A 27,846-nucleotide genomic window follows, 5' to 3' on the forward strand; every position below is an offset into this window, starting at 1 on the left:
TCTAGGGCCAAAGGGAATCACAGCACCACGACCACGACGGTCCCTGCGGGGTGGCCTGCCTCTGCCTGTCAATTTTTTTTCGATTAGTGGTACAATACGTGCAAGCTACTGTGACAACAGATATGAGTGGCACTGTGCACTGGCAGAAGTTGGCAGAGTAGACCCTGTAGGCCTGACACACACGCTTGCAGACAACTAACTGCTATTCAATCTATTACAGTCAAAATTTTTTTTTTTTTAAATGTACACTACTGTTACACCAGATATGAGTTGCACTGGTGTGACACTGTGCCCTGGCAGGCCCTGAAATGCACACGTGTGAAGGAAACTGACTGCTATTATATTACAGTCAAAAAAGTTTTTGTTTTTTTTAAATGCAAGCTATTGTGACACCAGATATGAGTGGTGGGCAAGTGGGCACAGTATACGCTGTGAGCCTGACACACGCTTGCAGGCAGGCAACTGCAATTAGATTACACAGGGAAAAAAAAAGCAGAGTGATGTTCTAGCCCTAAAAAGGGCTTTTTGGGGTGCAGTCCTTACAGCAGAGATCAGATGAGTCCTTCAGGACTGTAGTGGACACTGAATACACTAGCCTAGCTATCGATTTTCCTATTAAATCAGCAGCAGCTACACTGTCCCTCCTCTCACTAAGAATGCAGCTTCCGGGTGGCGGGGCCTAGCTGTCATGGAGGAAAGATGCACTTCGTGTGAGCTCCCTCAATATCTCACTTTAAGCAGCTATCAACAAGCAAATTTCACCCCAGAAGGGGATGACCCAGCAATGTTGCTCCTACCTGACCGACCCGACATGCTTAATAGCGGTCAGCAACTCGACAGAGTCTTACTTACCTCCGCGTGGCAAGTGTGGCCTGGTGCTCACCGAACGGGAGAGGTGGACGATCTCCTGATCCTGGGATGCCCAGGAGCAGCTACTTCCCGGCAGGAGCTCCGTTCCCCCCCCCTCGGACCTCCCCCTCGGAGGCTGTCTGGAGCTAATGGACACACAGAGCACAGCCGCCCAGGCTGACATATTCATCTGCGACTCTCCCAATATGGCGGCAGCCGCTTCTCCTCCTGGTACCAGCAAAGCATGGCAGGATATTGAGTCTAAGTTGGACAGACTCTTTAATCAATTTTGGAAGCAAATAACAAGCAGGAAGCCCCAACAAGCTCCACCACAGCCCCAACAAGCTCCACCACAGCTAAGCGAAGCAGTCCCCATTAAAATCCACCAATGCAAAAGGCGTCGAAGACGGGACCGGAGGCACAAACAGAAATGCAGAGCCTGCCCCACGTCAAGCACTCGCCTCCACCTTAAGCCACCACAATCCCGCACCGGACGTGAAGCACCACCGGGACAGATCCGACCACCCAACAAAACAAGCTTCCACCACCTCAAGCCGCGAACCCGGCACTCAGACAGAGACTTGCCTTTGTTGTTCCAGGTATCAGGGACTCCCAGGGTCTGCACCTGGCGCCCAGAAGGGATCAGATGAGCACAAGCAGTAAACAGCAGCCTGCCAAGCATGTCCCACTATAGCCGATCCTCCACACCATACCTTTGATCACATGAACTGCTCTCTGCACATTAACTAATCGTAAAGTAGCAAGCGTTTAAACATGTCATTATTTTACCTCCTAAAGAGTTTATTGTCGTAGTTCCTTACATGTCTTTACCTTAACCGTTCATGTATTATGTTATTCACTAGTCTCATCTCATGGGGCAACTCACACTTGATTTATAACTAGTGGTGGAGCTGCTGATATAAATACACAGTTGATAACGTGCAAGATGCACCCTAAACATGACAGCCATCTTTCACAACAATGTACTGCTTTATACTCATACCCTCAGTGCAACTAGCCATGATATACGCACGTTCAGTCTAGCATGCTCAAATATAACACACTTCTGTCTAAAAAAAAAAAAATGCAGCTTCCAAATGAATCTAAAATGGATGCTTTCCAGGAGGTGGGAGGGTCTGCTGCTGATTGTCTGGAATGTGTCTGCTGACTGTGAGGTACAGGGTCAAAGTTTACTCAATGAAGATGAATAGGGGGCGGACCGAACATCGCATATGTTTGCCATCTGTGGCGAATGCGAACAAGCTATGTTCGCCAGGAACTATTCGCCAGCGAACTATTCGGGACATCTCTACTTACAGCCTCTCCAAATCAGATGTTTTTTTTTTTAAATAAAGAGAACTATGGAAGAGCTATGTCTATATTGTTCAGAGTGTACAAAGATGTATTCCTTTTTAATATATATATATATATATATATATATATATATTTATATTTATACATATATATATATATATATAATGTGTGTAAATGTTTCCATGAAAACCATGAATTTATTGTATTTAATATTTCTGATAGAAAATTGGTATCTTTGGCACCCAGGCTTCCCACATAAATGCAATGCCACAACTGCCAGGATATATCAACCTATATATATACCTGGCAGGCGTGGCATTGCATTTAGATAGACAGACTTGGGAAGCAATGCTGGCGTAGGTTTCTACAGAGAGCTTCCAGTTAGCTAATTCAAGCCATTCAGGGCTGACACTCAATGGCTAAGAGCATCAGCTGAACCCTGTCAATCAATGAGTGTGGCTCTGCATGATAGTGGTAGCTACAGAGGGAATCTAAATAAGTTGCTAAGCTATTCTTGGATAGCTTGACTCTGGGAGTATACCGAGGGACTCTTTGTACATTAGATCACATAAGACATACTAATGCATTAATGAAGTCTACAACCTACATAAGATGTAAAAAAATATATAAACATCATGCATTATTATAACCTTGGAGATAGGCAGCTTGTAATGCAAATCTTGACATGAACCATTTTTTACACGCATCTTTTCTATGCTTACATTTAATAAGTTCATAATTACAAGAACAGATTACTTTAGATACAGATACACAATTCATCTCTGTGAAATTGACCCTTGAATACATACACATACTGTACAGTTTATTTTGTCCATAACAATATTGATAATTTATATTTTTCTCATTTTACTTATTTAAATACTTACCCCTGTAATGTATCGTGTTCTACACTGGACAGTTCCAAATAATCCAAGAATGACAACAATGATGTGAACAAAGTTTGCCAGGATAGGTGCCCACTGATAACCAAGGAAGTCAAATATCTGTCGTTCCAGTATACAAGCCTACCACAAAAGAAAAAATTTAAAATATTTAAGATATTAAGGAATATTATGCGAGTTTAAATTCTTAACAATATTCAAGAACTAATGATATACTAATTTTTTCTGCTCTGAATATTTACACATTTTGTTTCACCATATATTAGAGCAGCACCATGCCCTTGCAGGAATTGTGGAGAATTAACCTAAGAAACCTAGCACATAGGATCTAAGTATAAGTATATTGAAATAAGAAAGAGCAATGAACACAAAAAAAAAGAAAAGAATATACTTTTCTACACACAAATTCTTACCTTAAAGGGGCACTGTAGCTCAGCGTAGAGAATATGGGGTCTATGGGCACTTCCCCTGCTTTTCTGTCAATCTATTTTATAATGGCTTGACAAAATTTAGGGCATTCCCAGTCATCATTGCATGCTGTGCACTTTAGTATAGCGAGATATTACTATGTCAAATCTCTGTTAAAAAAACATTCTAATTCACCAACTCATTATTTCTCATAGAGAAGCACCAAGGGCACCTCCAGCGCCCACAGTCAGCATGTTTTGCATATTGATGCTGGGTTTCATATGTAACAACTTTGTATTAAACTGTTTGTGTCCACAGTCCTCAGTGGATATATACCCTTCGTATGTGGGAGGAATGGAGGGAAGTGTAAAAAGTCATACAAGAGAGCATGTTAGATTAATAAATGATAAGGATACAAAACTCCCTGTTGGCAGGTATTTTGGAATGTATGCAATTCATTCAAGAAATATCCAATTCCAAATTGTTGAACAGGTACTAAATTGAAGTTAATTGCAAGATTTAAATGATTATTACTCTGTCCACTAGGAAACCAGCTGGTATGAACAAGAAATGTGACATGGGTTTTTATACAAATGTATTAAATTAAGTTGGTGGCAATCCTAATGTACTTTTGAGGTACATTTTTCTTATTTTGTTAATCTTTATTTATCAATGTATTACTTATTTTTTTGTTTGTTCTCTGATCTCTTCAGCTGGAGCGTCCGGAACCCTGGCTGTCTCTGGCCCTCGGTCCATGACCGATGTGCACGAGTGGTCAGTCTGCCCCCGTGTGTAATATGAAAGCCTCTAAGCACAAACAAAACATATGCTATTTTGAGTTTTAATAAAGACCTCTTGTTAAAGCCCCTTTTCACCCATTGGTTTCAAATTTGTGCTAGCAACAATTTGAGTATCTTTGGATATATTTGTCTTGTTTGGAATGGAGTAGGAGACCTCTGAGCCTAAGCACTTAGACATACTTGTTTGGGGAGAGTGCTAATGGAGCACTATGATATAGTCTTTTATCAAAAATTACAATGACGGCTTCAGGGCAGCATCTACAGCCTCAAAACACTTCATCGAGATGAAAGGATTTGGAGAATAGATCCCCCCTTCAACCTTCACAGATTAATAGCAATTTAATGACTCTGAAAGGGTGTTTGTGATATGGGGAAAATGGCTTTGTACCAAGGGACTCACAAGATGTGACTAATAAATATGTCAGCCATTTTGGGTTGGATTTAGGGTGCTTGGCAATCCCCACACTTTTGTCAAATGAATTCAAAACACTTAAATCAATTTTAAATATCCTTCTAGGCTTTAATGGTGACTTTTGTATATATAATTTGAAAGGTTTTATAACAGTAGTGAATAATTTGGAAAGTTTATTAAATTGAGGTCAATAATATACCATGCATTAAAATGTATAATCCATATTGAGGGCCATTGTTCTATCTTTTATTTCTTTTTATAACATACAACTCAATTTAGTTTTTCTAGTAAAGTGCAATATAACACATGAGTCCCAAGCGCCTTTTAGTTTTTATTTGTATAGTGCATATGGGAAATATTCAGAAAGTATTGTTATTTTTTGACAATAATGCTACAAAGATGAAGCAAGAAACCTTATAAAAACAACTTAACTGTTTATGTATATACTTAACTAGTTCTTTAACCCCTTAAGGACCAAACTTCTGGAATAAAAGGGAATCATGACATGTCACACATGTCATGTGTCCTTAAGGGGTTAAAGGGAAATTCCAAGCACCATCACTACTGTCGCACACTGTAGCGGTTGTAATTCAAAGCTTTTCTTGTCTCCATCCCACATTAATAATATCAAATAATAATGGCTTGATACTTAACTGAATCCCTTATTCTTTTTATATCTTCTGGTTATCATTTATGCAGAGTTCTCATAATGTGTTAGCAATTTCAGTTTTGTCCCTATTTGGACATCATTCATTGGTTGAGAATGTCACAACACATTTTCACCTGATTCATTTGCTTACATGTTTAACCTACTTATGTATTTTACCAAATGCATGATATATAATCAAGTAAACAGAAACAACACTAGAGCATGAGAATAAATGCCAGGAAAGAAATGTTATAGTTGAGCAAGTAAAACAAACCTTGTATAGGCTGTTTTAGACAGAGCTGGTGCATGATGCATGCATCTTGTTTCCATTAAAAATTACAACTTTAATTTTTTTTTACCTAAAGATTACAATTTTTTATGCCAAAGATGCAATTTGCAAAGAATATATCGGACTTGTCTTTAAATATTTCAAGATTCAAGATCAAAATAACTTAACATCTTATCTAAAATTACGTAAGAAGAGCGATTTGCAGTATAATGTCTGATTCGTACATTGAAAGAAATGGGAAGAATGAGGTGAGAATGGGAAAAACATCTGTGATTATAGCAACAACAGAACATGTCACTAAAATCAGCAGGAAAATAATATGTTGGATGAAGACCATTTCTCAAACAGCGGGAAATCACATAGATAGATGTTCCAATTATAGTTAAGTAACAATTATCTTAAATACCATATGAAGCAATATGAAACATGCTCCCTGGGATCTTTTAACTTAAGAAAAATTACATGTATATAAGTGTTAATTTCAATTAGTAATTGTTCTACTAGTGTGTTCACTCTTCTATTGTGTGTTGCCTGCAACTGATGTTTATGAGCGCTAAAAGAACTAAAAAAAAAAACCAAAACAACTCACATAGTAGCATGGGGAGCATAACCATGTGAACACAGCTTTGAATTGTTTTTTTGTACAGTAAATGTATACCTTATGTATTTTGTAGAAAATTAACAGCTAAAGAATGAATTTATATTTGCTGCGGGCCTAGATAAGGGACTGAGTATAGAGGGGAGGGGTACTATCTTGTAAAATTATACTGTAAGCATCATAACAGGCAACACATTACATATAGGCCTTGCTTTAATAAATGTTCAAAATGAGTCAGTTCTGTTAGAAAAAAAAATGTTCCATAGGCTTTAATGATGACTTTTGTAGACAAATAATTTGGAAAGTTTTTCATATGGTATTGAATCATTTGCCATATTAATTTAAATATATTTAATCAAGGCCATGGTGACTTATACACTATACAATTGGATATTGCTGCAACAACTTGTAACTTGCTTGTAACAACAATGTTTGTAGTTATAAATCAAGGAGTATTAACTAACACATAAAATAGCAGCTGAAAACCAGAGTTAAAAATTACATGAATGTTCATAAAATCAATTCCACTGGGATGTAGCAGCATACCACATTTGAAAGGGAACACACTAAAACATAGTGCTTTCCATAGAAACATAAAATTTATTGCACATAAAATTGGACACTTACTAGGTTTGGCATGTAAACAAGCACATCAGGAGTAACAAGCCCCTTGTTACCACAGCTATCTTAAAAAATTGTGAATGGGCAATTATTTTCTATATTCCCAAGGTCGAGTGCCGGCATCAAAATGTACCTGTGAATGATGAATTCCCTCGACCAAATTCAGGCGTGCATTACAGCAGCCCAACGTTCTGCATTTTACCAAAACCTTCTGCATTGTGTATGCAATCCCTACTTTATCAGAGGTATCTTTCAGATGTTCTATTCCTCTTGATACATCCAACCGGAATTCATTTATGGACACTTCACTTAATGTTTAGCTCTGGGTTTTAGCTATCTGCTATTTTATGTGTTTGCTTTTAGCTAATACTCCTTGATTTCTATAGATAAAGTATACCATTGATTTGTTTTCTTTATTTTTTCTGTATTCTAATTACTATTAACCTCTTTTACCCCCTTCCTTCCCTTCCCTTCCCTTGTTTTTTTTTTGTAGTTATAATACTGCTTCTTCTCCATCTGAAATCAGTGGAAAATATCCATCCTGCTTGACTGTCCTCATTACCCAACTCCTATGTATGGTATGTATCCCTTCACCCCCCCCCCCTCCCCCCCCCACCACCCCCCAAGTCAAAGCTTGTGTGCACAGCTTCAATAACAAAACTATAAATTATGTCAATTGTTCTAAAGCAAAAGAACACCAACCACTAAATGCACATATATTCGCAAACCTACTAAAATAGTGTGCCCTCTGAAACACCAACACAACAGTGAAAGACATACATGGTAAGTAGGGATGCAAAAGGATGAAGTGGCAACTTCAAGGTATGAATACAAAATATATACAACCTTTGATATAACAGCGTGGTAGGCAGTGTCTACAGAGAAATATATAAATCGCACATAGTGTGACAAATGTATGTATATAGAGACACGCAGGCTGTGAAACTCACAAAATGTAAGTGAATATCAGGCCCATCATCCTAATCAGGAGTTATCTTCAGAATGATTTGTGAGGAAAATCCCTGAGGAATTCCAGTGGACGAAACGTGTTGGATTCTAACGTTGGGGACTTGCAGTGCTGTAATTTTTTCTCCACTGCAGTGGATCTATGCTGTTTTTATCTGGACCAGGGATGTATTTACCACAAGGCAAACAAGGCATTTGCCTAGGGCGGCACTTTCAGGGGGGGTGCCAAAAAATGCCAAGCTCCCAGACAAATGCCTTGTTTGCCACGTGTTCTGGGGCTGTCCACCTTACTGTGAGTGAGTGTAGCTGTCAGTGTGTGTATGTGAGTGAGAATGGGTGTGTCAGTGTGTGTATGTCATTTTATGTGTATCTGAGAGTGTGTGTCTGTCAGTAAAAGTGTGTGTTGGTTAAACAGTGTGTGCCAATGACTGTATGTGTGTGCCAATGACTGTATGTGTGTGCCAATGACTGTATGTGTGTGCCAATGACTATATGTGTGTACCAATGACCGTATGTGTGTGCCAATGACTGTATCTGTTAGTGAGTGAATATCAGTGTATGTATCAATGAGGGCATGTGTCTGTCAGTCAAAAAAATGGCCTTGACACGAATTGGGGGGGGGGATTTCGATTTTTGGGGTGCCCGAATTTAGTCGTGCCTAGGGCAGCACAAATCCAAAATACACCACTGATCTGGACCTTTTGTAAGTGCATTTGTAATAAACCTTTGTTGTTTTAAGTCTCATCTGCACTATCATCTGGTTTCTTTTTCATTTACAAGTGCTAAAGAAGATTATCTCCATATCATTTTGAAGATTAGGATGATGGGCCTGATATTCACTTACATTTTGTGAGTTTAACAGCCTGCATGTCTCTATATACATACATTTGTCACACTATGTGCGATTTATATATTTCTCTGTAGACATTGCCTACCACGCTGTTATATCATAAGGTTGTATATATTTTTTATTCACACCTTAGAAGTTGCCACTTCATCCTTTTGCATCCCTACTTACCTGTATGTTTTTTCACAAGTCAATTGTTCTGTTGATATGGCTGCTAAACATAACCATCATTTTTCTATAGTTGTTTTTTAAGTAAATATTTTTTTTAACACGTTATTAATGACTTAACCTTGGGAGGGTGAAAGACCGAATCTACCTTGTTGGGAATCAAATCAGTGAGCACCTACTGTAATTGGTGATGTAACTATTTGATTCCCTTACCAAGATATATTGCACTTATGGGTCTGCTTGTATTACTACTTTGTTATTAGTTTAGATATCAATTAGTTGCTGATGGGTTCACTGAACACTTTTTCTCGAGACTTAATATTTTTACTTAATATTTGAATTAATTTAGCTTTGAATCCTTTCATTTAAATGCTTGAGTATAAAAATATAATCCCCTGAAAATAAATAAAAAATATTAGTAATATCAATTATGCTACTATTAAGCCTGAAAATAGCAAAGATAAGCTATACGGTTCAGAGATAAGGCAGGATTTGGCTAATGTACTGACTAATTTTTTTTTGTACATTTTAGACCTGGCAATAGCCCACTTATTAATGATAAGCAACTCTTGATTTGCATTAGTATCCTCAAGCTCTTCTTTCATTAACTTTGCACCAATTCATTTGACTTCATATTATGATGATTTTTTTCAATTAATATAACCTGAGAACAAGCTCAGAAAACCTACATAATTTGCTGTCATGTTGAATTTAGATGGTCATCTGTCAAATACAAAATTATATATTTTTTTTCTTCATTGCCTGAAGGTGTGTTGAGAATGCAACTCATTTGCTACATAGAGAGAAAATGTCTAAAACATTTTTGTGCCCAGTGAAATGGGAATTGGTGATAGTCTAATGAGTCTCATATTTCAGCAGATTTAAAATGCAAGACAGTAATGTTTCCTTCTAAATGATCAGCGCGATGAGAAATGGAAGGGGAATATGTTGTGACCAAATGAGTCTTACTACTGAATTTTGCACAGTATGTCTGAAATTGTAATTTTGTGTGGTTTTATTTTTGTCTGTTATATTTAAATGAACAAAAATATTTATTGAATCAAAGGAAATGTGCACTTTTAAAACTTTCATGCGAGCAAGATTTTTTTTTTTTTTATTTTAGCTTCCATTTCCAGACTGTGACTTTTTATTTATTTATTTTTAATTCCAAAAGTTTTATTTTGTGAGAAAAAATTATTTACAAACAGGTTTATAATATTGCTTTGGTCAGTACGAAAACCATTTTATAATATTGTAGCGCTGTAGTATATGAGAGAGTTTCCTATTTCCAAAAACGTTATACATAAGAAGTAATAAACAGTAATTACGAAAAGGTATTGGTAAATAAAGTACCATTTGTATAAGAGTATCAGTTGCATGAAATAACACAGCTCAGCATAGGATCAGTGAGTAAGTAAAGCTTTTGAGTCACAATTTTTTTTGGTTTGCTTATACCTCTTTTTCACCGTTTCTAGGTGTTTGATTCCCATTCTCTGACTTGGTCCATCCTACTATGGTCTCATATGTTGTATGATTGGCTCATGCACCCCAGAATCCCAAGTTCCCTAGGTTCCCCCTAGTGCTCTTTATGTTTTCCATCAGAGGGTGTTGTGCTGTTTGTCCATCTGCAAGTTCCAGTCAGGTGTCCCTAATTGTGGGTTTGTCCAAACCTCTGTGTCCCCTGTTCCGTTGTCCTTTCATCCCCCTGTATTAGGTAGCTCCCTGTTCCTGGGATATGACACTATTTTTCATAGGTTTTTCTTTGCCTCCCTCTTCCCTCTGTCTCTGTTAAGGTTAGCAGAGTGGGAGGGCACTCATGGGTAAAGTCTAATATATCTGTGTATGCACATTGGGCATCGAAGTATCAGAACATCTTATAAGGTCAAGGGTAGCACCACCCGCTTGCAGCTTTCATGTTTGGTGCTGTATGCTGTGTCCTGAGTAGCTGTAATTAACAGGTAAGTCATAAACCTTATCAGAGTACCATTACCCTCGTTACGGTTTGTGTCAAGCTAAAATATTCTACAGTTGCACAGTTGTGGGCTGAATTGTGTTTCATTAAGGCAGTGTGGTAGGGGGTCCATGCGGTGTAGTCTGGTGTGATATTGCTTGTAGTGGCGGTACGTGTCTGTAATGCTAAGTAAGCAGCAGTTGGTCAGGTATGTGGCAAGTGGGCTGTCTTTCATTTTGTGGTGTCCTGTTCTGTTTGTAGGGTCTAGGTGTGAGTAGCGTTAATTTGCTCCCTTTTGTGCTTGTTGAGGGTCTTGGGTATCTATAAGTGTGAGGTGTTGTATGGGTGTCTCCCCCGAGGAGGGAGGAGGAGTTGTATGTGTGAGTGCCTCCGCGTGGGGTTGTGTCGAGGTTCAGGTGTGTTGCTGTTGGGTTGGGTAGGGAGGGGGTTACTGGGGCCATTTGCATGGTATGGGGGGGGGAGAGGGGAGAGGGCCATTGGCCTCTTTTAATGTTTGCATTTAGTACTTTCATGTGGTGGGTGATGTATTTTATTTATTTTTAACAGCAAAAAATCATTATCAAATATCAACAATTTGCCTGCCTATCTGTCTATCCATTTTTCCTTTTCTGACTCTATCTTGAATGAAATTGCTAGAGACTATGCATGACACTCAAGGCTGCTAGAGATGGAATCCCAGTGTGGAAGTTCCAATATATGCAAGAAGGTGGTGAGGGAAAATCCTCAAATTACGTATTTTGGCACTAAGAGGAAGTAATCTCAGATCACTTGCTCCCAGCAATGGTAAACGGGACTCTTCACTGGAGTAGCCTATGTAGCTATTCATCTCTTGTAGTAACCCTGTATCTGGCCAGCCCGGTCCTTACTGAATCCCAGGAAAGCAACCCACAGAGATTGATATACACAAAGCTGCAGGATAAGCCTCCCTACTATACAAATAATTCAAACAGTCAACACACAAACACACACACAGTCCCCACAAACAGAACACCACTGACAATCCAGATAAATGCACACAACCCCCCCCCAAGCAGTCTCTCACATGCAGTACCACAAGCAGCCCCACACATACACAATGTGGATCAAACTAGATCAGTACCATAGGTATATAGCAGCAACAATCCTGCTATGCGTGTCTCTTCCTGGCTAAATAATTGATAATCGCTCACAGTAGTAGAGTGTCTCTCTGTATAGGTACCCATAAATATGTTGCGAGCCAGTTACATTCAATAGAGCTTCACACCAGCTTAGAGATTTTGTGCCGGGTATATGGTATGTCCTCCTGTATGGAATGTAAGGCCTTCACCAGACAAGTAATAGAGCGTTGAATAATGGTAAAATTCCACTTTTTAGATGTCCCAATCACGGGTGGTCAGCAGCAGCAGATGTAAACAAAAGTACAAAATATAGTGCACTCTGTAAACGAAACCGTGCACGGAAAGAAAGGGATATTACTCACTTTTCCCAGAGCAATCAGAGGGTATTGCTTGATCCATAGAGCCTTAGTGGAACAAATCCCCACTACGGATATTACCAGGAGATGTGTATCATAGATGAGAAGGTATCAAGGAGCAGAAAATATATATTCAGAAGCAAAAAATAAAAATACACTTTGTTTTGAACTATAAAACAATAAAGGATTATAATAAAACCACTAATGTGTTTCACCTTATTTACAGACACACTTTGAAAAAGCCTTTGTTCATTATCCAGCCTTGCAGTTGTCTCACACCAAGGTGACCATGGTGTGGTCCAAGACCCTCTTAAAATAAATTAACCCTAAGTACCCTTCCTCGCCATAATAATAATAGTGAGGGGGTTAGTAAGTCTTTCTCGTAGATCTTATCTTCAACACTCAAAACAGACCAATAAAAACAACACAATACTACAGTGCAGCTATTGCAAAAAAAAAAAAAAGAAGAAAAATCTAATAAAATGAATAAAAGAAAAGAAAAGTAGATCCAGCTTCACCCCCTGAGGGCTCTATGCAGTATGTGGCATCAACATCAACCAATCAGAGTTCTCTGACTGGCAAGTCTCACTGTTTTCAAGACTTGGTGTGGGAATGTCCCCACATTCATTAGGATGTCCCCTCAAGTTTTAAAAATGTAATAGACCCTCGACAAATTCCAATGTTTAATGAATAATCCTGTATGATGTTAAAATGACTGTTAAATGTGATGGAGGAGATGTCTTACTTTTTCTCTTCATCAAACACACTGGAAAACTTTTTTTCTATCAAATATATTTTTCAAAAGCAGTAAAGGGGGAAAAAAAGATCATATGCCTTACAACGTCTTAGACTGAACAAACTGTCAAATATTATTTTGCAAACACAGCTTTTACAGATGTAGCATTGCCACTGACTGGCAGGTCAATGTGAATGCTCCAATTGATGTCTTCTGGGAAAAGAAATATGTGCCAGGTATTTCATAGAAGTCATCCATCCATGAATCAATCACTTTGCTTTATGAAAACAGTAAGATTTATTAATGTGCTTTGAGTCACTTGGCTATTGTTGTTGCTAGAGACAATTTTTAAAGTTATTGGTTGTCGTAATAAATTTTGAATACCACAATTAGGAATAGGGCAATAAACTGCATGTTAAATAAGATTACAATGTAATCCAAAATCCAAATGTTCATTTCTTGTACATTTTCAGATAATCCACAAAGGCAGATTGAAATATGATTTTAGCACTCGTAAGCACCCATACAAGTCACTTCCATTTTTGTTTTTATTTGCATTATGTACAAGATGGAGTTACGTAGATACTGTCCATGCCACTTTAAAAAGAGTTTTATCCTTAGAGCAGTTTTATTATTTAAAATTAATTGTAATAAATTTACTAAGAAACTAAATCTGCAATATGAATAAAAATGAATTCAAATGTCAGTTTAATGTTCCTTAAACTGCCATTTTACACTGTTAATTTTTTTATTGCACTGTTATTTTAGTACTTGTTTATTAATATAAAATTTAAATCTTCTTTCACTAAAGCATTTAAAACTCACTACATTATTGGACCTGTTTACACTGATGTTTTAGTGGGCTACTGGTGTTACACAAATGCTTCCTTATAATATGTTTGCTTTTAATAGCCATGGCAATGTGTGTTATTACACGTTATAAATTGAACTATAACATTTAGATGACATCAGAGTATTTCAAAATTTTTTTTTTAAATTCTTTATTTTTATTGTGCAGGTGAGTACATAACATTGAAAACACGCCACAACAGCGTACATATAAGTATACAGGTTAGACTGTGGCAGAAGTAATTGCACATTATTATTATGTTTGCTTAAGACAGGCTTATTGAGGCTGTAGTAGTTAGTTAAGTATGTTAATCAAAATGAGAGGTCGTAGCGAAGTACATGCTATTGTCATGTGTTTATCAGGCATAGTATGTGTGAGCACTAATGCACAACGAGAATGAATCTTCCGGTAGTCAGGCTAAAGATGCGCTAGTAATGGAAATGGTATAAGATCAGCTTGTGTCAAGTGGGAAACAGGATGGGTGCCTTTTATCAGAGATGCATGACACGCTCGTGTCGTGAGGGTAACAGGCCGGGGGTCCGGTAGTCATGAGGTACGGTAAGATTATGTCATGTGTGGAATAGGCTGGGTGCTTGCTGGCAATATTATGTAGCAGGTATCTTGGCGACCAGCTATTGAGATTACATGTGTGCGCTGAAGGCGCTGATAGCACGCTTCTTGGCTTTAAAAATGTTGCACAATGTTAGTCATAATGGATAGGTTTCATCAAGCCTAAGATTGTACAGTTTCAGGCAACAGTGGTGGCAAACTTCGGTACGGCTTTAACATTGCTTATTTGTAACAAAACACTGTAACCTATAAATTATTGCTTTACCTTGCTAGGTGGAAATAACCCTTTTTTTATGAGTTGTGTTAGTAGGGCGTCACTCGTAGCGCTCGCCAGCCATATCTGTAGGGTGCCTTTCGTGTGTGCATAGGCTGATAGCGCTACAAGTGTAGGGTGGGGCGTTATTAAGTGGTTACTGGCGGTGCGTTATGCGTAAGCTGGGCAGTTATGGCGGGAACCACTGTGTAATAATGTTTAAAATTAGGCGTCCATACTGTCGTGTGGAAACATGTTAAACGAATCCACATCAATATTAATATAAAACGAAACAAATAAATCAAAACAACAGATAAGGAACAAAAAGTAGAAAGAGTGCACGAGAGGCATTGCTAACAGGCAGTCTTGGTCACTCCCGTTGTGTATGAACGTTCTCAGCCGTTGGGTTTCGGGCTAGGTTGGCGCCCGGTAAAAGAGGAGTCCCAATAGGTTCTGTCCCGTTTCAGGTTGTGGCGGCTGTATACGGCCCAGCGGGCAGCTGTCGCGGCACGAAGACCGGTGCCCCCACTGCGTTCTTCCCTAGGCTGCTTGTAGTTCCAGCCGGTGGTATCACGACGGCCATTGCCGGTTGTGGTGTTTTCAGGTCCTCCAGTGTCCTTGTGGCCTCTTGTAGGTTCCGCACCACCAGGGGGCCGCTTGCACCTTCAATGTGTAGGGCGCGGCCTGGGCCCCAACGGTACCTGGTTTTTCGTTGTATCAAGAAGGATGTGAGCTGTTTAAGAGACCTTCTCCAGTTCAGTGTGCTCCTAGAAAGATCCGCATAAAAGGACAGAGTCATGTCCTCGAAAGTGTAGGTTGTGAGGCCTTTAGTGGCTTCTAAAACGGCCCTCTTGTCCCGCATGCTTTGAAAGTGTAGAATTATGTCCCCTGTGGCAGCTGGGGGTGCCATGGCTGGCCATGGGATACGGAAGATGTTGTCTAATATAATTGATTTGGCCGCTTTCGGGGTCAGGAGTGCGGTCAGCAGCCGCCTGGCATAATGTGGAAGTTCGGCCTCCGGTACCGTGTCAGAGACCCCCCTAAGCTTAAGATTATTTTGACGCCGTTTATCCTCATATGTGGCCAGTTGCTGTTCGTGGAGCGAGGTTAGTTGTTTCAGGTCGTGTACTGCCGCTTTCAGCTCCTCTATCTGTTGTGTATGTCCGCTAGTGGTGCATTCTACCGTCCCGAGCCGTGCTGAGAGGCCTTTCAGGTCGTCTCGTATCGTTGCCACTTCAGCAGAGATCTTGCTGTGATGGGCGGCCATGAGCTCTTTGATAGCCTCCATGGTCACCGGTGTGGGAGTTGGAGCGGGCATCCGCGGTTTGTCTGGTGGCGGCGGGGCTCTGGTCGGCATGAAGCACCCTTCTCCTTCATCGGACATGCCGTCCGTAAAGTCGGAACAGCCTCCATGCAGGGACGCCATTGTTGCTCCGGCTGTCTCTTGGGCCTGCCTCCACATGTCCCCGATGTTCCTGCCCAGATGGGGCTTGTCGGGCTTCTGCTTTTTTGTTTTTCTGCCCATGTGGATCAGGTAGGTCGTGGGGCACTCTGGTAAGTGTTTGGGGCGCAGTCGGGTACTGTTTGCTTCGGTTTATTTCGCTTTGAGTCAGGAGCTCCGCAGCCATGCGACTCCATAGTATTTCAAATTTAAAAAAAATGCATTGCATAGTTAGCAAGATTAAAATTGGTTAAAAAAAAAGTTTAACCTTTATGACATGTCCTAATTATACAGTAGAAAGTACATTATAACAAACAGACAAAAATTCCCATGAGTTTGAAAGAAAATAAATTTTGTTTGGCTAGAGAATCTTCAGATAGTAGAATATTTATACATATCTCCATTAAATTCCATGAATTAATTAAATTATTTATTAATATCCTATTAGAAGGTTATGTATTACTTAACAGGTTTATTTTCCTCCATCCTATTTACATTTAAAAAACAAAAAACAGTTAAAACAGTTAAACCTCCCTGCCATCGCTGCAATCAGACAGATTCCATATGACCATATGGTGTGGTAATAGCTGTGGACCACCAATTCGATACTGAAAGTGGCTCTAAGTCACTTTTAGTGTTATCATGCTCTGTGATAGAAACATAGAATGTGATGGCAGATAAGAACCATTCGGCCCATCTAGTCTGCCCAATATTTCAAAATACTTTTAATTAGTCCCTGGCCTTATCTTAAGTCTAGGCTAGCCTTAAGCCTATCCCACGAATGCTTAAACTCCTTTACTGTGTTAACCTCTACCACTTCAGATGGAAGGCTATTCCATGCATCCACTACCCTCTCAGAAAAGTAATACTTCCTGATATTAGTTTTAAACCTCTGCCCCTAAGATTATGTCCTCTTGTTGTGGTAGTTCTCCTTATTTTAAACATAGTCTTTACTGTGTTGATTCCCTTTATGTATTTAAATGTTTCTATCATATCCACCCTGTCTCGTCTTTCCTTCAAGCTATACATGTTAAGATCCTTTAACCTTTCCTGGTTTTGTTTTATCCTGCAATCCATGAACCAGTTTAGTAGCCCTTCTCTGAACTCTCTCTAAGGTATGAATATCCTTCTGAAGATATGGCCTCCAGTACTGTGTACAATACTCCAAGTGAGGTCTCACCAGTGTTCTGTACAATGGCATGAGCACTTCCCTCTTTCTACTGCTAATACCTCTCCCTATACAACCAAGCATTCTGCTAGCATTTCCTGCTGCTCTATTACATTGTCTGCCTACCTTTAAGTCATCTGAAATAATTACTCCTAAATCCCTTTCCTCAGATGTTGAGGTTAGTAGGGTATCAAATATCCTATACTCTGCCCTTGGGTTTTTACATGATGAAGTCGTACATGAAGTCCTTAAATATTTTTGAAGAAGGAAGTGCTATTTTCTGGTTGCAATGTTTTACATTTTAAATGGAAAGGGACTGTAAAACCACAACATTAAAGGAACACTATAGCGATAGCAATATTAATATTGCTAATGTTATAGTGCACTGATAGCTGTTTAGGTCAGTGGCCCAAACCTGTTGGGATTAAAAACGTTCTTTTAATAATTTTTTGTTTCTTTACTGTTCTTGTCTCCGAACTGCTTTGTGCCTGCTCTTCCTTATTCTACAAATGTTTAATTTCTAAAGCTTTCAAAACATGGCATTGGAAGCATGAGTGTTTCCACATATTATAATCTAATTTTTTCAAATTGTATACAGAAAGTCTGTTGAGATACAAAGAAAATGCTAGACACCATTTAAAGAGGTTCTTTTGGAACACATTGTCTTTAATCTGGTCTGCAAACTCTTGATTAACCAAAATGTAACTGAATTGAAAAAACAGTAAGTCACACTTATCTTCATTAGTATCATTTTGTTGCTTCTGTTGCTTGAAGAGATTGGAAAAAAGATGCATGATTAAATAAATATACTTTGTTTCAATTCTAGCAAAATCCATAAATGTAAGAATACCCATTACATGCATGGCATGTTTCTATTGAATTTACTATTATGGTAAATTTCACAGGATTACTTATGGTTGCTTTATGCAAATGTAGCTTTACCCCTAAGTAAAAACAGAGCAGCAATCCATAATAAGATCTCTCAGTATGGTGTTATATTAGAAATATACAGTATTATTAGATACATACTGAATATGGACATTTAAAGAAACGCATAAATTACTGTCAAAATATTGAGCTACTCTACAAAATGGGTGCTTAAAGAATCATAGAAGGGCACAGCTGTTCAGCTTAGTGACCTGTTTTAAAAGGACACCCTAAGCACCAAAATTACTTGAGCTTAATGAGGTTGTTTTGGTATAACTTTCCTGACAAGTACCTGCAGTCTCACTGTTCAGTTGTCTGCCATTTAGGAGTTGTCAGGTTGTTAATGCAGCCCTAGCCACACCTCCCTGGCCTAAGAATTGCACAGCCTCCCCCACAACTCTAAAAAGAGATCTAACATTAAACGTCCTGTTTTTTTTAACAGTATTTTAAATTTAGAATTAAATGCACGGTGGGCCGCGGTGGCCATGGGCCGAGGCTGACAGGGGAGACCAGCCTTTAAGGCTGGTGCTGCCGGAACTCCCGCCTATAGAGGGAGCTCTGTGCCGTGGGGAGATCAAAGATCTCTCTCACCAGCCGGCAACTAGCAGAGCCCAGGCCCTGTGCAAATTGTCTACACTGAATCACCAGGGAAAATAATTCCTCCCCAGCATCCTCTCCTGCCAAGGATCAAGGTAAGGAAGAGGGATGGGGGAGTATGTAAGTTTTTTTTTTTTTTTTTGTTTTTTTTGCCCCACCCTTCTGCTCCTAGCAGCTGGTGATGTCTCTACAAATCCGGTACCATCTTGGCAAACCCAAAACGTACTAACTCAAGGAACCACACCAGTCTCATACCCATCTCATGTTACTCTTCCTCTAAATCCTCCTTCAATACTACCCTCTGGAATCCACACTCTGTTTCAATATTACAAAATCCACTACTGTCCACAACCTCTTCATCTCTCGTTCCCTTTAACAGAAACATGTCTCTCCCCTTCTGACACTGCTACCCCTGCATCTTTGTTCTTTGGTGGTCTTCAACTTACCCACAACCCAAGACACTCTGAATGTAAAGGTGGTGGTGTAGGGTTTCTCCTCTCACCTATTTTTCCCACCATTTGAAATTCATTCAATTCATCTTTTCAAACCCTTCTCTGCCAACATTGCCATTATTTATTGCCCTCTTGGTTCCCCTCTCCTCTTCCTTGACCACTTTGCCGCCTGGCTACCCTACATCCTCTCCTCTAATATTCCATCCCTAATTCTCTGGGACTTCAATATTCCCATTAACCCACCTTTGACCTCAGCATCCTCTAAACTATTTTTAATTACTTCCTCCCTCGGTCGATCACAGTGGGCTAATTCTCCCAGCCATGTAGCTGGAAATACCCTCAACCTCACTTTCTCTTATGCATGTACAGTATCTAATATCTGCAACACCCCATTTCCTCTCTCTGATCACCACCTCTTATTGTTTGCTCTCGAGTACGCCCTCACCCAACAACCTCAGCCTAACCCCCCTCAACTCAGGAGGAACCTTAATTCTATTGCCCTTCAGCAGCTGTCAGAACTGCTATCCATCCCATCTCTCTCCTGTCCCTCACTGGCCATCTCCACATATAAAACTACCCTCACCTCTGCCTTGAACACTGCAGCCTCGCTCCAACATGCACCTCGAGGAGGACACGCCCCCAACTGTGGCACATTAAATCAACACGCTACCTGCAAAGATGCTACCGTTGTGCTGAACGCTCCTGGAGGAAGTCTCCCACCCAGTCAGACTTTCTCCATTATAGATTCATATTGTGTTCATACAGCTCAGCCCTTGGCCTCACCAAACAATCATACTTTTCCTCTCTCATTAGTTCATGCATCCTCAGGCATCTCTTTGACACCTTTAACTCTCTTCTTTGCCCTGCTGTGGCCACCCCCCAACTAACCTTACAGCCGATAGCTTTGCATGCTACTTTACCAACAAGATTGAACAGCTAAGGAAAGAATTCACCCCACCATGCCAGTTTCTTTCTCAACCACACATAAATCATGCCTTTCCTACCCTTCAGACTTTCTCCCCGGATACTGAACAAGAGGTGGCTGCGCTTCTCCTTTCCTCTTGCCCCACCACTTGCCCACTCGATCCTGTCCCATCTCACCTTAACAGATCTCTCTCCCCTTGTCTTGTGCCTTCCATAACACACATCTTCAACTGCTCTCTCTCTTCTGGTGTTGTCCCTGCTGACCTGAAACATGCCACTTTAGTACCTATCCTGAAAAAAAAATCATCTCTTGACCTGTCCTCCCTGCTCCCTTTTTCCTCAAAGCTTCTGGAAATGTCTTTACCCATATGTCTCACTTTCTCAATCCTAACTCTCTCCTTGACCCTCTTCAATCTGACTTCCACCTTCTCCACTCTACTGAGACTGCTCTTATTAAAGTTACTAACAACCTAATTGCAGCTAAATCCAAAGGCCACTACTCCATGCTAATTCTTGTTTACCTCTCTGCTGCCTTTGACACCATTGATCATGCTCAACGCTTCCATCACTCGGTCTATGTGACTCTGTACTCTTGTGGTTTTCCTCTTTTCTCTCCCAATGCTCATTCAGTGTCTCCTTTTCTAATGATACCTCCTCCCCTAGTCCTGTCTTGGTTGGAGTCCCCCAAGACTCTGTCCTTGGTCCCCTTCTATTTTCTCTTTATACTGCCTCTCTTGGCAAACTTATTACCTCTTTTGGATTCCACTACCACCTGTACGCTGATGACACCCAGATATATTTCTCCTCTCTGGACCTCCCCCTGCCCTCCTGCAACATGTCACTGCTTGCCTTTCTCCCATCTCTGACTGGAAGTTCCTCCCGCTTTCTGAAACTCAATCTCTCTAAAACTGAACTCCTTGTCTTTCCTCCTCCTAACTCTGATCCTCCTCTCTCGCTCTCCCTTCAAGTCAGTGGTATCTACATAAGTCCATACTTGAAAGCACGCTGTCTTGGCGTCATACTTGATTCTGGCCTCACCTTTGAGTCTCACATCCATTATGTTGCCAAATCCTGTAGATTCCATCTAAAAAACATAGTACGCATCCGCCCCTTTCTTACGCAAGATGCTACCAAGTTGCTTGTCCACGCTCTAGTAACTTCCCACATGGATTATTTTAACCCACTCTTAATTGGTCTTCCCAAAAGCCGTATTGCCCCACTACAGTCTGTATTGAATAATGCCGCCAGACTGATTTTCTTCTCTAGTTGGTCCTCTGACACCTCACCCCTCTGTCAGTCCTTACATTGGCTACTGGTATCATGTAGGCATCAAGTCAAAGTGCTAACCCATTCCTATAAAGCACTGAACAATTTTAGCCCCTCTTATATCTCTTCACATATCCATAGGTATGCCCCTTCTCTGCCTCTTCGCGCTGCCTGTGATCTTCTCCTGTCCGTTGCTCACACCCTAATGGCCTACCCATGCTTGCAGGACTTCTTGCGGGTGGCTCCCTTCGTATGGAATAGCCTGCCTACCTCCATCAGACTCTCCCCTAGTCTTCAATAATTTAAGAAGTGCCTTAAAACCCATCTCTTTAGGAAAGCTTATGGCCTTCCTTTCATGTGCCTTAAAACCCATCTATTTAGGAAAGCTAATGGCCTTCCTTTCATGTATCCTTTGTATCCATGTTGCAAAAACGGAGATAATTACCTTCTGAAGATCGAGGAGAGTGCCGCTCGGCGGTCTTCTGCCATGATACCTGGCTTGTGCAGCATGTCGGTGTTTGCTGGCTGCTGCGGACCCACGCAATTATATAGCCCCACGTCAGTCCATGGTAAAGATCATGTTAACATGCGGGTGACGTCATGCAAAAGATGCACACGCACAATTTGGGGTCAAGGGCTAGATACAGCCAATCGGATCTGCAAGAGGGTTATTTAAACTCACTTATTTAAGCTCATTGCCCGGTCGTGGTTTCCCTTAGATGGTTATCCGAGAGTGTGTTCCTGATCGTGTTATTCTGTTTTTTTACTCTGGCTTCATTTTGACTTCCCTGAATAATGTTATCCTTGACTTTTGGCTTTTCCTTATAGCTGTGTCTCGTTCTGTGTCCCTGACCTCGGCTAGTTTTCTGACTATTCTCGGGTACTTTAAGACCGGACATTCTAAGGCCCGGTAAGACGTTACCCTTAGTTCTAGGGTGTGATAATATTCTGCGTGCTGGATCAATATAATCCTGACACTTCCAGAGTAACCTCGAACCTTACATACCTGTCTCTTGCTCTCTCCTAAAGGGCAGCACTCTCCTCATAATATTGTAAAGTGCTACGGAATATGTTGGCGCTATATAAATGGCAATAATAATAATAATTATAATAATAATAATGTCCCCCTTCCTCACCAAGCAGTCCCTGACCCTCCCCCTTTTACACTCTGCAGCCCTGTTCCCTTCTCACCCAGAAGCCCCATGACCCCTCTCACACCCTGCAGCCCATGTCCCCCCTCTCACCCTGCAGCCCCTGCCCCCCTTATTTTTGGATTTAACTAAGGATGTGACAGGCAATAGCAGTCTAGTAAGAGAAGAGACAGGGGTGATATGATAGAAACATTTAAATACAATATGTTAGTACAGTGGTGTACACGCAAACCATGGGGCCTCGGTGCGAAAATGATCCGTGCCCCCCCCTCCCTATTCCCCCCTGACCGACACACACACACATACATAGAGAGAGACACACACACACACACATAGACACATACACACAGACACATACATACAAACAGACAGGCACACATATATACATACAGACACACACAGACACATACATACAGACCGACACAGAGACAGGCACACAGACACACACATACAAACAGACAGGCACACATACAGACACACACACACACACACACACACACACACAGACAGGCACACATACAGACACACACACACAGACAGACAGGCACACATACAAGACACACATACATACAGACAGTCACACATACAGACAGACACACACACAGCCATACATACACACATACATACAGACACAAATACATACAGACAGACACACATACATACAAACACAAAACCTTTAAGGTGCAAGAGGGTGACTTTCCCTGGGGTCCAGTGGTGGCTCAGGTGGATGGGAGTAGGAGTTCCCACTCTGACTCCCTCTGCTTCCTCTCGCGCGGCTCTCAGTATAAGCTGGGAGGAGTGACGTGCGGTCACTTACTCCCAGCTTGTGATGTCATAACAGGGGGCCCGGTCGTGCTGTTAAATCACCCAGTGCTTACCGGGCCCCCTGACAATCAATATCCATCGGGTGGCCCTGACAGCATGGGTCACTCGATGGACCCCTTGGACGGCGGCCGGGGCCGCAGAAGATGTTGGCGGTGCATACCTGGTCACAGGGGTCCGCAGGGTGGCCGGACCCTCTGGAGTGGCGGGCCTGGTCACAGCTGCGGCCCCTGCGACCGCGGTATGTATGCCACTGTGTTAGTGTATTTAAAATAAGAAAAACAAACACAAGAGGACAGTCATAAATTATAGGGGCAAAGCTTTAAAAATTATTTCAGGAAATATTACTTTACTGAGAGGGTAGTGGACGCATGGAATAGCCTTACCTCTGAAGTGGTAGAGGTTAACACAGTGAGGGAGTTTAAGCACGCATGGGATAGGCATAAGGCTATACCGGCTATAAGATAAGGCCAGGGACTAATGAAAGTATTCAGAAAATTGGGCAGACTAGATATGCTGAATGGTTCTTGTCTGCAGTGACATTATATGTTTCTATGTTTCTAAGAGGCAATTTAGGGGACAAAGACAAAGGCCAGTTTGTTTTCCTGCCTTACAGGGCATAAGATGACCTGCTTGCCGCAATACATACACATATCCTCCCATGGAACCTAACTGCATTGGTCCTGAAACAGTAGCAGTAGGATGAGTGACTGGGACAGTAGATTTGGGAAATTGACATACAATGGGCTGTTTATTTCTAGTTATGATACGATGCCTATCCAGAATTCTTTCCGCAATCAAGGCCGGCACGTCCATAAGGCGGCACAGGCCGCCGCCTTAGGGCGCACCGGCTCTGGGGGCGCAAGATTTCAGTGCCCTCCTGCCAGGCCACCTTCTGGACCCCCGCCGTGGCATGCGGCAGTGGTAAGATCAGAGGCGGCGAGGGAGCTCTACTCTCCCCTCGCGCGCTGTTTGCCAATGCCGCGGGAGCCGGAATATGACATCATATTCCAGTTCCCGGCATCAGTAGATAGCCCGCGAGGGAGCAGAGCGAGGAGATTAGAGCTCCCTCGCCGCCTCTGATCTTACCACTGCCGCACGCCTCCCAGCAGCCACACTGGACCCCAGGGACAGGTCCACACCAGCTCTCCAGGTAGGGAGGCTGGGTGGAAAATGTTTATTTATAAAAATAATAATTAGTGAGTGTATGTGTGAGTGTGTGTAAGTGTGAGTGAGTATGTGTGAGTGAGTGTATGTGTCTGTGAGTGATTGTATGAGTGTGTGTGCATGTGAGTGTATGTGTGTGAATGTGAGTCTGAGTGTGTCTGTCAGTTTGTGTTTGTGAGTGTCTGTCAAATCAGTGAGAGTATGTTTGTCATTGAGCCTGTGTGTGTCAGATCAGTGAGTCTTTGTCTGTCAATGACGTCTGTGTGTTTGTTATTGAGTGTGTGTGATTGTCAATGTGTATACACCACTGAGTATAGCGTGGCGCAGCAGAGCGTGGTACAGGAGCTTCTGTTTCCTGTACCCGGCCAGACTGACAGGAGGTGCTCACTGAGAGAGCACTCCCTGTCAGTCTGGCTGGGTACAGAAAACTGAAGCTCCTGTAAGGGATCTGCTCTGCTCGGCAACGCTACGAGAGGTACACCAGGAAGGGGAGTGTGACCACTAAGGGGGTGGGTGGTGCACCAAGGGACAGGGAGGGAAGGGTGAGGGGAGAAGAACACTAAGGGACAGAGAGGGGCTAGTTAAGAGGCACATAGGTGAAGATGTTTTTTTTTTGGTGGGGATCTATTACAATGCTTGATGCTCAACGCCTTGGCAGAGTATTTTTTTACCCATTAAGGTGGGTCAAGCACTCTGCAAAAGATGGAGAAATAGGTAAATGTATGTTTGTCTTATTTTGAACCAACAGAAGAAATAAAATGTAGAAGATAAAGCTAGCTAAAATGTACAACTATTTACTGTATGCAACTATTTATCACATAAAGCAGAAAACTAACTAATATTCCTTGTACAGATAGTTTATGGAAATATTTCATTATTATCAAATTGAATATAAGAATATTTTTTTTATTAAAAATTAAATAACTTTGATTTTAATACATGGAAGAAAATCAATACTGCTTTATAGTATTTGTGTAATGTTTTCATTTCGGTAATCACACCGTAGCCTTGCAACAAAATCCAGAAATGCATTTGTAAGCATATGTAATATCAAAAAACATTTTAAACAATGTTGGTATTCTGAGATAAGACTGGCTCGCTCTGAATTTAATCCAGCTTAGTAATGCAAAAAGCTTTACTTTTGTTTTTGGCATATAAAGGAATAACAAAAGTTTGTCTGGTAAATTGTTTTCTTTGGCATATTTTCAAATGTTAAAGTGAAATGTGATATTTTTCTGTAGCAGACAAAATAGTGATTAGTATTCAGTGGAAAGACATTCATAAAAACGTACGTCATATTCTTGTTTGGTTTCCAAGATTCAACTCATTAGAATGATTCTCAGTGAGAGGAATGCCTAATTTACGAGTGTCATAGCCAAGAGCATTTATTGTCATTTTGGCTAGACAACATAGAATGAGATATGTTTGTGGACACAGTCATTATAATTCATAATAGGTTAGGCATTGGATACAAAATTCATTACCACTAACATATTTAATAATTACACAGAAACTAAAGCCAAAATGGATTACTTGGAAAAAATAAATAAAGTAAATACTTAGATCCACCTGCTCTATATGCATTAAAATGATTCTAGCATTAGTTTTTTCCTCTGTGCTGGGTCACTAATGGGTACATTTTAGAAAACCACTCCAAATGCCTAAAAAACTTAAGCTTGCTGAAGTGCTTTATGTGTGAAGTGTGTTTTTGCTGTTGTTGTTTTTTTAGTTTTTTACAAAAAGTGCATATTCCAAGAGAAATTTATACTTTTATAAATAACCTTGTTTCACCCCATGGCTTTTTAAGCAGAAAACATGCACTCTTACCTCCTGGGTTTCTTTATCTCAGTAGAGCTTAATTCAAGAGATAGGCAATTGCACAGAGCAAATACAATTGGGCTGCATCAAAAAGTCTGGACAGCCTAAGAAACACTGGGTTGGGGAAGGGCTTGCAAAGGCAGTAGAAAAGGTTTTATCAGAGTCGATACAGATGTTCAAACAGCTACTAGATGCATACTTGCAAAAATAGAATATTCAGGGATATAATCTTTCAATGTAGGGTAATAACTGCTTGATCCAAGGATAAATCTGACTGCCATTCTGGGGTCAAGAAGGAATTTTTTTTTTCCTAGCTTGTTGCAAAATTGTAAGCGCTTCAAACTGGGTTTTTTTGCCTCCTTTTGGATCAACAGCAAAAAACAAATGTGAGGAAGGCAAGCTGTTCTAGACACACCTTCAATGAAAAAAAACAAAACATAATTAAATGCATTTGGGGTATATCTGTTAAACAGTGTATTTATTTATCTATTTGTATCTGGGCAGATGGATATCCCAAAACACTTGCTAAATAGGTTAGTTTTGAAACCATCTTATACTTTTTGGGTTAGTTACAGTCAGGTATTGCTTAAAAATATAGCCAACTTGCTCTTAACAATATAGTAGGATGCTTACTGACCATGGACATGGACTACAGGTAAATAAATCAAGATAACATGCTAATGATATCACTAATTAAATATATATTCAATACAAACTGTTAAATTAACTAACTGAACCTGAATATGAGCTAGTAGCCCCCTAATCTTTAATATCATGTAAATAAATGGAGAGGAGGCAGTGAAAATATAGCAAGTGGTTTGTGCAGCCCCATGTATTAAATGTGTTAAGCTATTGGATGGGGGCTAATATGAAGCTGATTATATGCATATGATTAAAGAATAATCCGTTCTATTTATAAGCTCCCAAATGGATGCTATTGGCATCGCAGTAATGGTATGTAATTATTGCTACTAACTGGCATAACGTTGCTGCGGCTCCAACTAGCAAAGGGTTCCTGCATTTTTGCTCCAAAGAACAATAGAAACCAAGTTGCAATTTTCTATTCGTTAAATGGCATTAAATAATGGTTTCACAGGATCAAAAAGAGCTGTTCTCTGAGACCAGATACAAGTTCTCTTGAGCCAACCTATCCATACAATTAACCCTTTCAATTATTCAACAGAAAACTCAGCCTTGTGGAAAAGCACAGCAAAAAAAAAGCTTTACTGTAAGTGGGGGAGGGGGATCCAAAACAAACCCACAACGAATGCTATATTTCCTTTTATTTGTTTGAGTTCACCAAGATGATCTGGCCTTATTGCAAATAAGCATATATACATCAGTCTATAGCACTGTACATTTTCAGACAGATTTTCAAATACATTAGATACAGCAAGTACGAAAGGTAGGATAAGCACTAAGGGATCAATTAATATAAACAGTAAATTAAGCTGCA

At 40.5% G+C, this 27,846-nt stretch overlaps 1 protein-coding gene across 3 annotated transcripts in view; it reads right to left on the reverse strand.

Moving 5' to 3' along the window:
- The window catches only part of NKAIN2 (sodium/potassium transporting ATPase interacting 2), a 1,209,657-nt gene that overhangs the window by 770,021 nt on the left and 411,790 nt on the right, over positions 1–27,846 (reverse strand). For all 3 annotated transcript variants that reach the window (XM_063441261.1, XM_063441259.1, XM_063441260.1), the window contains exon 2: positions 3,051–3,188. In XM_063441261.1, the coding sequence (XP_063297331.1) occupies positions 3,051–3,188 (138 nt within the window). The remainder of the gene's footprint in view (positions 1–3,050; positions 3,189–27,846) is intronic.

The sequence above is a fragment of the Pelobates fuscus genome, chromosome 2 (assembly GCF_036172605.1).
Source record: "Pelobates fuscus isolate aPelFus1 chromosome 2, aPelFus1.pri, whole genome shotgun sequence".
Classification (NCBI taxonomy): Eukaryota; Metazoa; Chordata; class Amphibia; order Anura; family Pelobatidae; genus Pelobates; species Pelobates fuscus.